This window comes from Salminus brasiliensis, chromosome 21 (genome assembly GCF_030463535.1).
Source record: "Salminus brasiliensis chromosome 21, fSalBra1.hap2, whole genome shotgun sequence".
Taxonomy (NCBI): Eukaryota; Metazoa; Chordata; class Actinopteri; order Characiformes; family Bryconidae; genus Salminus; species Salminus brasiliensis.
In genome coordinates this window covers 23,423,997-23,438,606 of record NC_132898.1, presented here as the reverse complement: position 1 = coordinate 23,438,606, position 14,610 = coordinate 23,423,997, and the positions used below count along the sequence as shown (strand labels likewise).

At 39.5% G+C, this 14,610-nt stretch overlaps 1 protein-coding gene across 1 annotated transcript; it reads right to left on the bottom strand.

Moving 5' to 3' along the window:
* Positions 1-742: 742 nt before the first annotated feature.
* Positions 743-12,653, bottom strand: LOC140543087 (myosin heavy chain, fast skeletal muscle-like). The gene is made up of 39 exons (XM_072666102.1): positions 12,453-12,653; positions 11,035-11,178; positions 10,796-10,952; positions 10,611-10,638; positions 10,107-10,215; positions 9,923-10,015; positions 9,749-9,812; positions 9,374-9,472; positions 9,197-9,300; positions 8,970-9,108; positions 8,521-8,639; positions 8,287-8,436; positions 8,029-8,199; positions 7,628-7,934; positions 7,446-7,519; positions 7,236-7,323; positions 7,021-7,138; positions 6,805-6,928; positions 6,210-6,346; positions 5,835-6,090; positions 5,512-5,754; positions 5,236-5,412; positions 5,000-5,145; positions 4,804-4,894; positions 4,321-4,710; positions 3,977-4,103; positions 3,772-3,890; positions 3,475-3,671; positions 3,199-3,382; positions 2,959-3,124; positions 2,747-2,871; positions 2,355-2,663; positions 2,068-2,271; positions 1,861-1,986; positions 1,609-1,779; positions 1,434-1,538; positions 1,259-1,354; positions 1,000-1,131; positions 743-763 (listed from the first exon to the last, which is right to left on the bottom strand). Exons 1-39 carry the CDS (start codon positions 12,651-12,653, stop codon positions 743-745), a joined length of 5,811 nt encoding a protein of 1,936 aa, XP_072522203.1.
* Positions 12,654-14,610: the final 1,957 nt, after the last annotated feature.

Here is a 14,610-nt window from a genome sequence, read left to right as displayed (position 1 = left end):
GACAATTTATAAGATAATTTATATAGCTTTCATGAATGTCATGACTAATGGTATTTGAGAAAATGATAATACCACTTCTCATAAGACAAAAGTGTTTTAAGATATAAAAAAAATCAAGTAGATTCTGTGGTAGAGTGGGATCAATCCTCTTCAATTCAATTCTCAATGTGGCTACATGTTAAAAGGAATAAAAATACTGTTAAATTTAATGTAAAAACAATGGAGAAAACCTTAAACAAAAAGTTTAAGAAACCTTAAATCAACTTGAAATGGTAAGGCTGTTTATTAACAGCATAAGAGTTATTTGTTAAACTTAGGTTGGTCACAGCTGAGGTTTAAGATTTAAGATGAGGCTGAGGGCTTCCAGTCACTTAGACTGCTCAATTGTCAAGGAAAACAGATGAGCAGAGCTCAGGAAAAAATGTGAAGAAAACAAAAGTACGAATCAGCGCTGAACAAACGAGGGGAAACAAAAATGTGAAGCAGAGCTTCAAAACAACAAGGGAATCTAACTTTTTATATTTGAATGAGCGTTATGTGTTTCATTATGTCAACTGTAAACACTTGCATGAGGATATTGCAATAAGTGCATGAGTGATCCTTCTGAATTTTCTTTAACAAACATACAAACAACTGATGGTTTTTGCTGCAGTTTTATTGAACTGAAATTGTGAAATTGGACATTGAACAAGAAATGGATATTATATCATTGCTTGTTAGTGTCTGGTATGGTCTTCATCCATTATTCTGCCACCTCCTTGCCCTGAAACACAAGTATCCTTTATTAGCAAAACTCTAAATCTTATAAAGTCTATTGTGGTTTTTAATGACATCTTGAGCTAAGAGTGATTTGATAAAGTTATCTAACGAATTAGAACAACAAGTGGAGAAGAACAAGGAATTATTTTAACTCAAAACTAACCATGTTAAAACATGTATTACTGTGATGTTAATTAAAATTCCACTGTTGGAATACATTTTTGACCAAGTAAAATGTACCTTTCCAGCATCGCGGCTCTTGATTCTCAGCTTGTTGACCTGGGATTCAGCGATGTCAGCACGCTCCTGAGCCTCCTCCATTTCATGCTGCACCTTCCTGTACCTGGACAGGTGAGTGTTGGCCTGCTCCTCCTGTGAGTAAAAAACATCACCTATTTTAGTGTTTTTAGTATGAGTACAGTATCTGCATGTTCATCTGTGTATTTGTGTCATGTATTGTAATGCACCACATGAAGCAGATTATACGATGCACACTTACAGCTTCCTCAGCCTGTCTCTTATATGCCTTTACTTTGAGCTGAAGCTTATCCACCAGATCCTGCAGTCTATTCACATTCTTCTTGTCTTCCTCAGTCTGAAAAGGATGTTCTAATTTAAGGGTTTACTTTATGTAAAATTATTCTTAAAGCCAGTCTGTTTTTATATTTCTGTACCTGGTAGGTGAGCTCTTTCACTCTCCTCTCATATTTACGAACTCCTTTAACAGCATCGGCACCACGTCTCTGCTCAGCTTCAACCTCTGTCTCCAGCTCACGCACCTAGAACAAATCTGAATTAGTGAAGGTCACAAAATCACAGGTTCTTTAATGCACTGTTGATAGAACATACCCTAGACTCAAGTTTCTGGAGCTGTTTCTTTCCACCCTTCATGGCAAGGTTCTCAGCCTCATCCAGGCGATGCTGCAGATCTTTGACGGTAACCTCAAGGTTCTTCTTCATCCTTTCCAGATGAGCACTGGTGTCCTGTTCTTTCTTCAGCTCCTCTGCCATCATGGCAGCCTTAAGAATGAGCCAGGAAGTGGGTTTAGTGTTGTCATTGTGAATCACATAGGCAGAAGATCTATGTGGTTTAACACTCACATCAGTAATGGCCTTCTTAGCCTTCTCTTCAGCATTTCTGGCTTCCTGGACTGTATCATCCACCTCACCTTGGATCTGGACCAGATCAGCCTCAAGCTTCTTCTTGGTGTTGATTAGACTGGTATTCTGTAGAAAAAGAAAACAGTATTTAATCATTTGAAGATGATTATAAAAGTAAATGTAAGGTTCTAAGATTGTTGAACGTACCTGAGAGTGCAGCAGTGCCACACGTTCACTGACATCCACCAGCTCCTGTTCAGCCACTTTGCGGCCTCTCTCTGTCTGTTCCAGTGCAGATCTCAGCTCCTCAATCTCGGCCAGCATCAGGTTATTCCTGCGCTCCACCATGGCAACCTGCTCCTTCATGTCTTCCTGTCCTCTAACAGCATCGTCAAGGTGCAGTTGGGCATCCTGATGTGAAAGTAAAAAAGGTTTTCTGAATGTCTTCCTCCACAAAGTTTCTAAATGATTGCAAGAAGATCTTGGAGGTTTACCTTGAGCTGTCCTTGGACGTTTCTGAGCTGTTTCTGGGCCTCAGCAGCCTGACGGTTGGCATGGCTCAGCTGAATTTCCATCTCGTTAAGATCTCCCTCCATTTTCTTTTTGACCCTGAGGGCATCGTTCCTGCTCCTGACCTCAGAGTCCAAAGTGCTCTGCATGGACTCAATAACTCTCTGACTGTTCCTCTTAATCTGCTCCATCTCCTCATCCTTCTCAGCCAGCTTCCTGTCAATCTCACTCTTTACTTGGTTGAGCTCCAGCTGAATACGAAGAATCTTGGACTCCTCATGTTCAAGTGTGCCCTAAAGAATGATGTAAAATATTGGTAAATTGCAAATTCAGATTCCTGCAACTTAAACTCATTAAGGTTATGTGTAAACTTCACCTCAGCTTCTTCAAGAGCAGTCTGGATTTCTGATTTCTCCGTCTCCACTGTCTTCTTTGCCTTCTCCAGTTCATGGATGGTCTTTCCAGTCTCACCAATCTGTTCAGTCAGGTCAGAGATCTCCTCTGCAGAAGTAAGAGGAATATGTTTCTTATTTAAGATCTACCAAGCTCTAGAGATAATCTTTCTGTGTTCATTTCTGAGGTACATACGCTGCAAATTCTTGTTCTCTCTCTTGAGGGTCTCCAACTGGTCAAGAGCTTCCTCATATGAGTTCTTCATCTTAAAGAGCTCAGTGCTGAGAGAGCGAGCCTCTTTCTGAGCTCCTTCCAGCTCAGCCTGACCTTCTTCATACTTCTGCTTCCATTCTGCCAGCACCTGAAAATGACAAGTATAATGAAATGTCCATTTTAACATGTAGATGGTTAATGATGATTTGGCAAGCCCTTCACCTTGTCAAAGTTCCTTTGCTTCTTGTCAAGGTTTGCAGCTAATGCATTGGCTCTCTCAACATCAATCATGAGGTCTTCCACTTCACCCTGCAGTCTCTGCTTGGTCTTCTCCAGAGAGGCACACTTGGAGTTCACAGCTTCAATAGATTCCTCAGCATCCTGCAGACGCTGGGCAAGCTTTTTCCTGAGAAAGTCAAGTCGTGTAATGTTACATTTTGATTTATTTTAAATTTGTATCATATGTCTATCTGTTATTACTGTCCCTAATTCACTTACTTGGACTCCTCAAGCTCCTCAGTACGCTGGATGGCATCGGTCTCATATTTGCTTCTCCACTGAGCCACCTCACTGTTGGCCTTGGACATTCCACGCTGAAGCTCACCCTTGGCCTCCTGCTCCTCCTCAAACTGCTCTCTGAGCAGGTCACAGTCATGACGAGCTGATTGTACAGCATGAGCCAGGGCGTTCTTCGCCTAAAATTTAGCACCCATTTTTTTCAGTCATTAATTTGTGAAATTGGGTGCTTGGGTGTTAAAGTTGGGTCAAATTGGCAATATTGCATTTTAATAGTACCTTAACTTCCTCCTCAATTTGTCTCTTGAGTTCCTCAATCTGCTGTGTGTAAGCTTGTTTTCCTCTGGTCAGCTGAGAAACAAGTGCTTCCTTCTCCTCCAGCTGACGGCCAAATTCCCCTTGGAAAAGGTTTGAGCAGGTTAGTTGAGAAATGACAGATTGCACTGAATTATTTCCCCTCTTTAGTTATTGTGGCTCTAATTACCATTCTCAGTCTGAAGTCGTGCTCTTTGTGCACTGATGTCATTCAGTTGACGGACGTGTTCATCACTTTTAGCTTTGAGTTCACTCAGCTGGTCCTCAAGAGTACGACACATCTTCTCTAGATTTGCCTATGTGTGTACATGAAATGAAGAAACACAGTGATACCTTACATTAATGAGCTTTTCATTCAAAAATGTTGCGGTGTGTCCCATATGCTTTATGTTGTGCAATCCTTCAGACACATTCCATCAAAGTTGGTTTTGCATAGATGTGGATAAAACAATTTATTCTCAAATTTCCATTTGAGAAAGTTAGGCTTTTCACCCCAATGTCAAATAAACACACCTTTGCTTTTGCCACAGCCTCCATGTTGCTGGACAGGTCATCTATCTCCATCTTATATTCACTCTTCTCTTTCTCCAGCTTCTGTTTGACCCTCTGAAGGTTGTCGATCTGCTCTCCAAGCTCAGCAACACTGTCAGCTTGTTTCTTGCGGAGAGCAGCAGCTGTGGCTTCATGCTGCAGAGTGGATTCTTCTAGATCACGGCGCAGCTTCTGGAACTCAGCCTCACGCTTCTTATTCATCTCAATCTGAGCAGCAGTGGCACCACCAGCCTCCTCGAGCCTCTCACTGATCTCTTCAAGTTCCCTGGAGAGATCAGCTCTCTGCTTCTCAACTTTAGCTCGAGCTGCACGCTCAGCTTCAATTTCCTCCTCCAGCTCCTCAATACGAGCCTGAAAGACACGTATTCAGTCTTTAAACATTAACTGACATCAGAATATCAAATGTTACCAAATTCCCCATAAAAATCTCCAGAGATGATATACCTGGAGTTCCTTAATCTTCTTCTGAAGCTGAGCACCCAAAGACTGTTCATCCTCAATCTTGCTCAGAAGTTGGCTAGTTTCAAAGTCCTTCCTGTTTAAAAAATGCATCAGGAAAACTATTTAGCATTTGTCAGTGACTGGAGTCTAAAAATACTGACAAATTCATTTGTAGTCTACACTCTATGGTGATACATACTTCTTGATCTTTTCCTCAGACTGCTGCTTGTCATTCTCCAGATCCATTATGGACTCCTGGGCCAGTTTCAAGTCACCCTCAAGCTTCCTCTTGGCTCTCTCAAGGTCCATACGGAGTTTCTTCTCTTGCTCCAGTGAACCTTCAAGCTGTAATTTATGAAAACCATGAGCTGCATTTTTAAACAAAGGGACGTAACTGTCCATTATTACACTTATTTTATTTTAGTTAGGTCTTACATCATCCACTTGTTGTTCAAGCTTTGTCTTGGATTTAGTCAGAGTGTTGACTTTGTCTTCCTCTGCCTGGAGATCATCCAGAGTCTGCTGGTGTGCCTCTTGGAGGGCCTTCTTCTCCTTGGTGAGCTTGGCAATGCTCTCATCCTGAGAGGCCATCTCCTCAGTCAAGTTCTTCACCTGTGTAAAGACATTTTTAAAGCATTAGTGCCAAATGGTGTATCTGTTTATATTACTCTCTGAATATTTGAAATATTATTTTATATCATAAATATTAACCTTGTTCTCAGTGGCATGTTTCTCCTTCTCCACTTTAGCCAAGGTGAGCTCCAGATCATCAATATCCTTCTTCAGCTCAGAGCACTCATCCTCCAGTTTCCTCTTCTTGGCGGTCAGCTCCGCATTGATTTCCTCCTCATCCTCCAGTCTCTCATTTGTCTCTTTGAGTTTGGCTTCAAGCTGGATCTTACTCTTGATGAGGCCCTCACACCTTTCCTCAGCGTCTGAGAGGTTCTCAGATTCCTGTAAATGTAATGATTTTAGTACCAGTAAACATTAACCAACATGCTTCAAAGTTTTACAACTTGACATTAAATACTTACAGATGTAACTTGCAGTTGCAGGTCATTTTTCTCCTGAAGAAGTGACACCATCTTCTCCTCAAGATCTTTCTTCTTGGCCAGTGCCTTTGCCAGATCCTCCTTCATTTTCTCATAATTCTCCTTCATGGTAGCCATTTCTTTCTCTGTCTCTGCACTCTTCAGCAGAGGCTTGATCTTGAAGTACAGCTTCATCCATGGCCAGTGTTTCACATTCATGAATGAGCGGATGTTGTACTGAATGGAATAGATGGACTCTCTGCAATTGAAAATGACCCAGTTAGGCATACATCTTATTTAGTGCTACGTCTGTTTTATTTTAGTTTGTAGCAATTCCATTTAAAGGGTTTCTGCATGTTTGCCTCAATCCAAATATACCTCCTCTCCATCATCTTGACAAACTCTCTCCTCATAAGGTAGCCACGGCAAAGAGCTTGAGTCATGGTCACCAGAGATGCCAATTTCTCATCTCGCATCTCCTCAAGGGTACCCAGCAGACCAGCTTTGAAGAACACCTATGTACAGATGATGTGAAAATATTCAGGGTGAATTATGTGAGTGGTGGGAGCGGAGCGAGGCGTGGATTTTTACAAAGCTGTTTTCTCTTGCTCCAATATTGCGCCAGTGTAACGTGATTTTGGCCCATAATGCAATTTCTTCCAAAATGATTATGTCTAGTCAATATGCTGAATTTTGCCTGATCTTTTGTTTTATATGTCTTATTGTGTTGATCTGAGTGGAAAGCATTTCTCTACCAGTTGTACCATGTATGTCTATGTATGTAACAAACAAACATTAATTTAATTATTTTGATTAATTTGAATATGAAAGGGGCACTGTTGTTTTTATGTTGGTTTTTAGTAGCTTCATACGGAAGCTTTTTTACAGAATATTTTACAATTTATTTCTTAACAAGGACATGATTAGTCTTTCTTGCAGATTTTTTATAACTAGTATTAATGGAAGCACTTACTTTGGTGTGCCCAAACTTGTACTGGGTGTGGTCCACATCAATGGAGCCCAAGAGTTTCTCTGAGGCTTTCTTGTTGTCAATGAACTGCCCCTCTGGGATGACACTGGCATTCAATACTTTGTATCTGAATGAAGAAGATTTATAATCGTTTTTTAAGTTTAGCAGTAATTATTACATTTGTTTTAGAGTTTTAAATAGTATGATTAAGAAAACGACCTTTGCTTAAAGTCAGCGTAGAGGATTCTGCTGGGGAAGCCCTTTCTGCAGATTCTGATACCCTCCAGCACACCATTACACCTCAGCTGGTGGATAACCAAGAAGTTCTCCATCAGACCTGGAGGAGCAAGAGTATGTTAGTATTTATAGTTGTATAGTTTTAAGTTTAAAAAGTCTTCCTAGTTCACAAAAAATACACTTTGGAAAGTGCCTACCTGGAGTCTTGGACTCATTTGGAATCAAGCAGCGCACAAAGTGAGGGTGAGTGCTCCTCAAGTTGGACATGAGCTTTCCTAGATTCTCCTGTGCAGTTTTATTTTACACCAGTTTAGCTACATTTGCACATTGTGATTTTTATTGTCAGCACATACAGCTCATATACATTCATGTTTTTCTAATAATATGAAATTCTCATGAAATCTTACCCTGAACAATGCAGATACCGTCTGGAAAGAACCACCCTTCTTTTTGCCAGCCTTCTTGCCTTTGCCGCCAGCATCTGTAGATAATTAATATAATCCACCATTATGAAAGTATCATTGGTACTGCAGTGTTATCCTGATGTGTATGTCTAAAGTTTACTATCAGATATAATTTTGTACCTTACCATCAGCACCTGCATGAGTTAAATACAGTAAGGACAGCAGTTTGTTTGCTGATTTCTGGTACAGCTGCACAACAGAGTCATTCAGGGGGTCCTTGTTCTTGTCCAACCAGCCAGAAATGTTGTAATCCACAGTGCCGGCGTAGTGCACCAGAGAGAAGTGAGCTTCTGCTTTACCCTTGGCTGGTTTTGGCTTTTGGAAAGCATTAGTTTTGCCAAGATGCTGGTCGTGCAGCTTGTTCTTGAAGGATGTGTCTGTTGCCTTGGGGAACATGCACTCCTCTTCCAGGATGGAGAAGATGCCCATTGGCTGATGGTGACAGACTGTTATTAGTGCCAGTAAAAGCAACATTGCATTGTTTATTGTTTTTTTTGAAGGTTGTCATTGATTCTACACAACTTACCTTCTCAATCAGCTCAATGCAAGCGGCCAAGTCCATACCAAAGTCAATGAACTCCCACTCAATTCCCTCTTTCTTGTACTCCTCTTGTTCCAGCACAAACATGTGGTGGTTAAAGAACTGTTGCAGTTTCTCATTTGTGAAGTTAATGCAGAGCTGCTCCAAGCTGTTGAACTGTTACAGCAGATCAATATATTAGACATTTGCAGAACTGGAGAAAAAGGTTTATCAGAATTTAAGAATTTAAGAGCAAATACTTACATCAAAGATCTCAAATCCAGCGATGTCCAGCACACCAATGAAGAACTGCCTTGGCTGCTTTGTGTCCAACATCTCATTGATACGCACGACCATCCACAAGAACATTTTCTCATAGATAGATTTACAAAGAGCCATGACAGAATTGTTCACCTGTAGAGTCCAAAAATATGCTTTGGTCCTGTGTTGATTTTTTGAAGTCTTATTTGTTTTGTCAGTTACACAATGTCTCATTACCTGAGGTACAGTCTGGCCTTTGGTCACATACTCATTTCCGACCTTCACTCTGGGGTAGCACACAGCTTTCAGCATGTCAGCAGAGTTCAGACCCAAGAGGTAGGCGATTTTATCAGCCACTGAAAAAAAGTGACGGTTAGTTTTTAAAAATGGAGCTTTCTATTGTGCTTCAAAATATACCCACCTAAATTGTGTGATATAGTTACACTTTTTAAATTGAATTGATGCACCTCAATTGTTCAATTGCCATGATCCATAAATGGTAATTCTCATTACAGTAGAGGTACTCGAGGGGAATTGTATTGTTTGAGCTTGCTATTGGTATTGATTGACTTTTGCCTGCACTACTATGATTTTTTTGCAGTATGAAATTAAGAAGTGTGTATAAATAATGTTAAAAACACATTATCAGTACATACATTCTTGATTGACCTAAATAACATGTTTACCCTCAGTGCCATCAGGCTCAGCCTGCTCCTCTCTCTGCTTCTGCTTGAACTTCATATTGCCATGATGCATCACAGCACCAGTCAGCTTGTAGATGTTGATTTTCTCATCAGCGGTGAAGCCCAGGATGTCAATAGCAGTCTGGATTTGGTGAAACAGTGGATAGACCGTTGAAGATGAGACACATATTTAATAATGCCTATATGAATTTTAGTGAACTTGTGCTTACATCTGTGGCAATGAACTCCTCCACATCATTGATGCTCTTGACTGTGATTTCACCCTGGCTGATCATATGGTAGTCATAGGGGTTGGTGGTGATGAGCAGTGCCTCTGTGTGGAAGAAATAATAAAGTCAGTCTTTCAAAAATTACATGAAAAAGACTAAGACTTTTATATTCCATACCAAGCAGCTCTGGCTTGTGTCCAGTCATGAGCTGGTAGAAGATGTGGTAGCTTCTCTCAGCAGACAGCTGGAAAGTGACTCTTGACTTTTCCAGTAGATCTGTTGATACATTGTTAATTTTAATTAGATGCAGCATTTTGTTAATGCTTTGTGTGTGACTTAAAATGGTTTAGAAAAAAGACTGTGACACTGAAACGTCTATTCTGTGAAGGTTCCACATCGATTGGATGTCTGCCATGTGTATTTTCATTGCAAATTCCCATTTAGATTTGCAGAAATCTGATGTTTATCTCCATGTTTTACAAGTAACTAGGAAGTCACATTATGATGTACAGAACTACATAACATTCTTCACCTGTACTGAATGAAACTTACATGTTTCAATATCAGCTGAGGCCAGTTTGCCAGTTTGCCCAAAATGAATTCTGATGAATTTACCCTGGAAATCCAAAAGGATGTTTAGATTAATTATTTATTCTTTTGTTGTGCGTTTTTATTACACTTGCTGAGAGTAAATCTGGGGATCTAACAGTATTTGTTTGTACTCACAAAACGAGAGGAGTTGTCATTTCTGATGGTCTTGGCATTGCCATAAGCCTCCAGCAGGGGGTTGGCTGCAATGATTTGGTCCTCCAGTGAACCCTAGAGAACACAGCACATATTTTAATGAGGAGTTCTCACACAAGTGCTTCCTTGTAATCTTCCTTGAAATCCTGTTTGTCTTTTCATTTACCTGCATTTTGCCAGGAACAGGCTCTGCCTTCTTCCCACTCACTGCAACTGTTGCAAAGTACTGGATGACACGTTTGGTGTTAACAGTCTTTCCTGCACCAGATTCTCCACTGGGGATATAACGAGATTTAACAACCAGTGATTAACACTGTTGCCTGAAGTAAAGTCTTACTTACTTTGCCCTTTCTTACTCTTTTCAGGGATTTTTTTCAAACATTAATTGAAAGTTTATTTTATCTTTCACATAATTGAATAAACTATCACATGACCAATTTGAGCTTTTTGTAATTATCAGAAAAATCAGCATAATTAGAAAAGAAAATTAGAAAGGGACTTGGAATGTTTAGCAAGACAATACGGAGTGAAACCTCAGTAGTTTTTGACCAATAATGTTTTTAGAAACCTTTAAGTGACTGAATTAGCCTTTGAATATTTAAAACGAGGATGCATCAATCAAGAATACAACAATAACAAAGCTTTCATAGTGTTATATGTCTGCACTTACGTAATCAGGATGGACTGGTTCTCACGATCTAAAAGAAAATATAGCACATTATTCCTTATACTCCATTGTTACAGTATAAGAGTGCAGAAACACTTTGTCAGAATGGTTACAGTCGTACTTTGCTTCTCTTACATCAATTGATCTGTGAATATTGTTTTTCCATTTAAAAACAAATGGCATCATACCTGTGAGCATGAACTGATAGGCATTATCAGAGATGGAGAAGATGTGGGGTGGGGCTTCAATTCTCTTCTTGCCTCTGTATCCAGTTACAACAACTGCGTCATACACTGGGAGCCACTTGTAGGGGTTCACAGTGACGCAGAACAACCCTGAGTAGGTCTGAAGATGTGAACAGAAGGTTATCATGGAGTAACCTCTCATTTATAAACAGTCTAATTCAGTCTTTCAGTTTTAAACTTACGTAGATCATCCATGCTGCGTAACGCTCTTTGAGGTTATATAGCACACAAGGCTCGTTGAGGTGGGTCATCATGGCCATGTCCTCAATTTTGTCAAATTTGGGAGGGTTCATGGGAAAGATTTCGTCTTCCTTAACTGTGAGGGTCTGTGAAGTGAGAAGGATTGTAGTATTACACAAAAGTCACCTGAACACAGTTTACATCAAGTTTATGTAGGTATATGGAGTTTGCAGCAGTGTGCAGTACATACATGTTAGAAGTAATAGATTAAGATTAAGTGGCTTATTTCATATTCAAGTATTGTATATTAAAATATGTACGTAATCAAAAACTTTCTGTGGCCTCACATTGTATATGAAGGTTTTATGAACTTCTTAAATAATTACTTTGAATAAGTATTAATTATATTATTATTATTATTATTATTGTTAATAATAATAATTATTATTATAATAATACATTTTTATTAAATAATTTAAATGTGTAATGATAAAGTAATTTATAATGTTTTTTTGTTTAAAATAAAAGACTAAAGCTTCAGAATGAGGAGTGCAACCAATTGCAATTGTCAGGTCTGCGTCGCCACGCCCACCCCGAGGGCGGACCCGAGCCGCGGTCCACAGGCTTCAAGTTCAAGGACTTTTATGTTGACAGCATGTGCATGTTCATCTGTATCACGTCTTGATTTGGGCCACCTGAGAGCTGGGGTATAAAGGGAGCAAACACTATCTTCTCGTTGCCGAGAATTGTTCTTGCCACGCCGAGCTGTATGTTGGCTTCAGGTTACGAGGATTCTAGGTGTGTTTATGGTGTTCGCTAGAGTACACTCTTTAAGAGCCGGTTCATGTTCTGGGGAAGTTCGCTTCCTGGCTTATCGGTTTGTCGCCTGTGGGATACGGCGTCCGATTCCCTCAAGTTCGAGTGTTGTAAGTTCAGTCATGCCTGACGAGTGCGGTTTTGTTTTACTGGTCTTGCCAGTGGTTTTACGTTCTACTCTTCCTCCCTTCTGTTGGTTTGCCCCATCTTGCTTTGCTCCCTGGCTACCTACCAGCCTCAGGTGGCTTTCAGGTTCAGCCCACGTTGTTTTGTCACGTTTGTCTTGTTTATCCTTTATCACTGATTATTGCTGCACTCTTGTGTTTTCCCCTGTTTAATTTAATAAATCATGCATTGCACCGTCCCTGCGAGTGTTCACCCGTCAATGTCTAGCCTAGCCAGCATGACAGCAAAGAATTATTACTGCCTCTGTATGACTACAGTTTACTCACAAGTGCACTTATTTATTCAGCAAATTAAATAAATTAACTAAAATCAAATTGTTGAGAAAATGTAACTAGTGTACATCTCATATTTTAATCAGTTTCATTCATAAACCACAGAATATGGTGAACAACAATCTCATAATTCATGTTTCACTTACTTTTCCGCACAGAGTTTGAACAGTGGCTTTACCGCCCTCTTTACTCTTCAGTGTACCCTTCAGGTACATCTCAGCAGGCTCGCACACAAAGAAGGCTGTTTTAGCATCAAAAGGTTTGTTCTGAGCCTCAATCCTCTCCCTGTCTGGCTTGCGGAGGTAGATGGCCGCTGGGCCAAAACACTCCATCTCTCCATCCCCCATGATGACGTTTTACTGTGAAGTTAGATGTTTGTCATTTCTGTTGCAAATTCACATTGGCATGCTTCATGAATGACTTATTTTGTAGTGAACTGCAGCTCTCTGGATCTCCTGGCATTTTTCAATGTTATCTCTTTTTCTTCTAGTTTGGTTGAATCTTATATAGGCTAGTGACATGTAGAAGAAGTTACTTCGCACAAGTTACCTTTTTTCCCAAGTATAGGAAAGTGGTTGGCAGTTGTTTGGCAGTTGAATCTTAAAGATGAAAACAAGACAAGTAGTTAAGAAATGATTGAAGATCAGAATAAAATACATTATAAATACTAATAAGTGATTAGTTTTATGAGAATGTTTCTACGAAAATATATCAAGTAATTAACATCATGTACTCACCTATGCAGGGTGCCTGGGGTAGCCTCAGTGCTTGGGGGAGCCTCTTATATAGCCCCATTAACATTCACTCAGCAGAAAGTTCAGGCTATGTTTGGTCATGGATTCTTGCTTGATGGATTTCCTCCATAAGTGGCAATGATGAGGGCATGCTCATGTATCATACTTTAAAGTACTGGCGTTCTGTATTAGGCTCATTTCAGTAAACCTAATTTCTATACAGAACTTTTCTAACAAGGCTATAATCTTGAAAATCAGGCCTTTTTTGAACAGTTTTGATCAGTATTTTTTTAAACTTTTGGGGGGCTCATAAAAGTCAGAAAAGAGGATACACACTAATTAATAATATTGTTTCAAATAATGGGCATGATTAATCCCTTCAGTGTCAGCACATATCCTAATGTACTGTGTAAAAGCCATGTGGACATGCAAATGGTCCATATTTTTCTTCCAGTTTTATTTTTAAGTTTGCATGCTAGCCCATTTAAAAGGATTCTAGGGTTAGAAGAAGAGTCCTCTTTTTAATGAGCTGTGTGATCTCACTGGTGTTCTGTTGCAGGGTCAGTGCAACCTTTTTAGGTTATAAATAAATAAATTGGCCGTCACTCTATCCTGAACTTTTATTACCTAGTTATCTGTCAATTCATCTGTATTTAAGTTTTGGCCAAAACAATTTTTAAAAGATGATTTTCATACCAGAGTATAACACTTATTTCCAAATGAAATACAATATGTCTTTGGCAGACCATTACTAGGCAGTGAAAGTTCAGAGACCATTGCTTGTGATGAACTGGAATCATAAATTGAAATTGTGAAATGCAATATCTTATGAGTATAATATTCTCATTAGGAATTAAAGCAGATATACAAACCAGATGCTGTCAGAGGTTGAGAATTTTAGTCCATTTCTGAAGGCAGTATAAAAGAGTTTAGCCAGACCCCCTAAGAGCTCCTCGGTTGCTTGAGAAGGACAGTCTCTGAAGTAAGTCTCTGACCATAACAACCCCATTTTGCACATTTGTCTGTATTGTAGGCTGTTTATCTGTATGGTGATTTAAATGTACATGGGGACCAGTCAATGTAAGAGACTCAAATATGGACAGTTGTTATAATCTGTAATTGTTCATTTATTCACAGTAATTGACAGACAGTGTAAGATAGCAATAGGCATCGCGACTCACATTGCGCAGGGTGTGACATTCGCCCTTCATCTCTATGCAATAACACTTACCTCGTTTATTTTCCTCGTTTATGGTCATGGAATCAAATAGCATTGTACCCTTTACCATGTGCTGTCTGCTGTTCTTGTTGGATGCATTTGTGTTGTAATAAACAGATGACATTATGGTTAAATTGCTTGCTTTAATTGATGCTTAAATCATAAACATAGTTCATCATTTGACTTTTTTGATTGTTGGCAATTAAAACTCTTTATCTTCACCTACCAGAATGAATAGACATATTAAATCTTCGCAACTCTTGGCTGTGATGAATTTAATTTAGTACTTATCATCATTCCATTATCAATACCAACCATTGTTGATGATTTTGGGGGGAGTGGTGGCTTAGC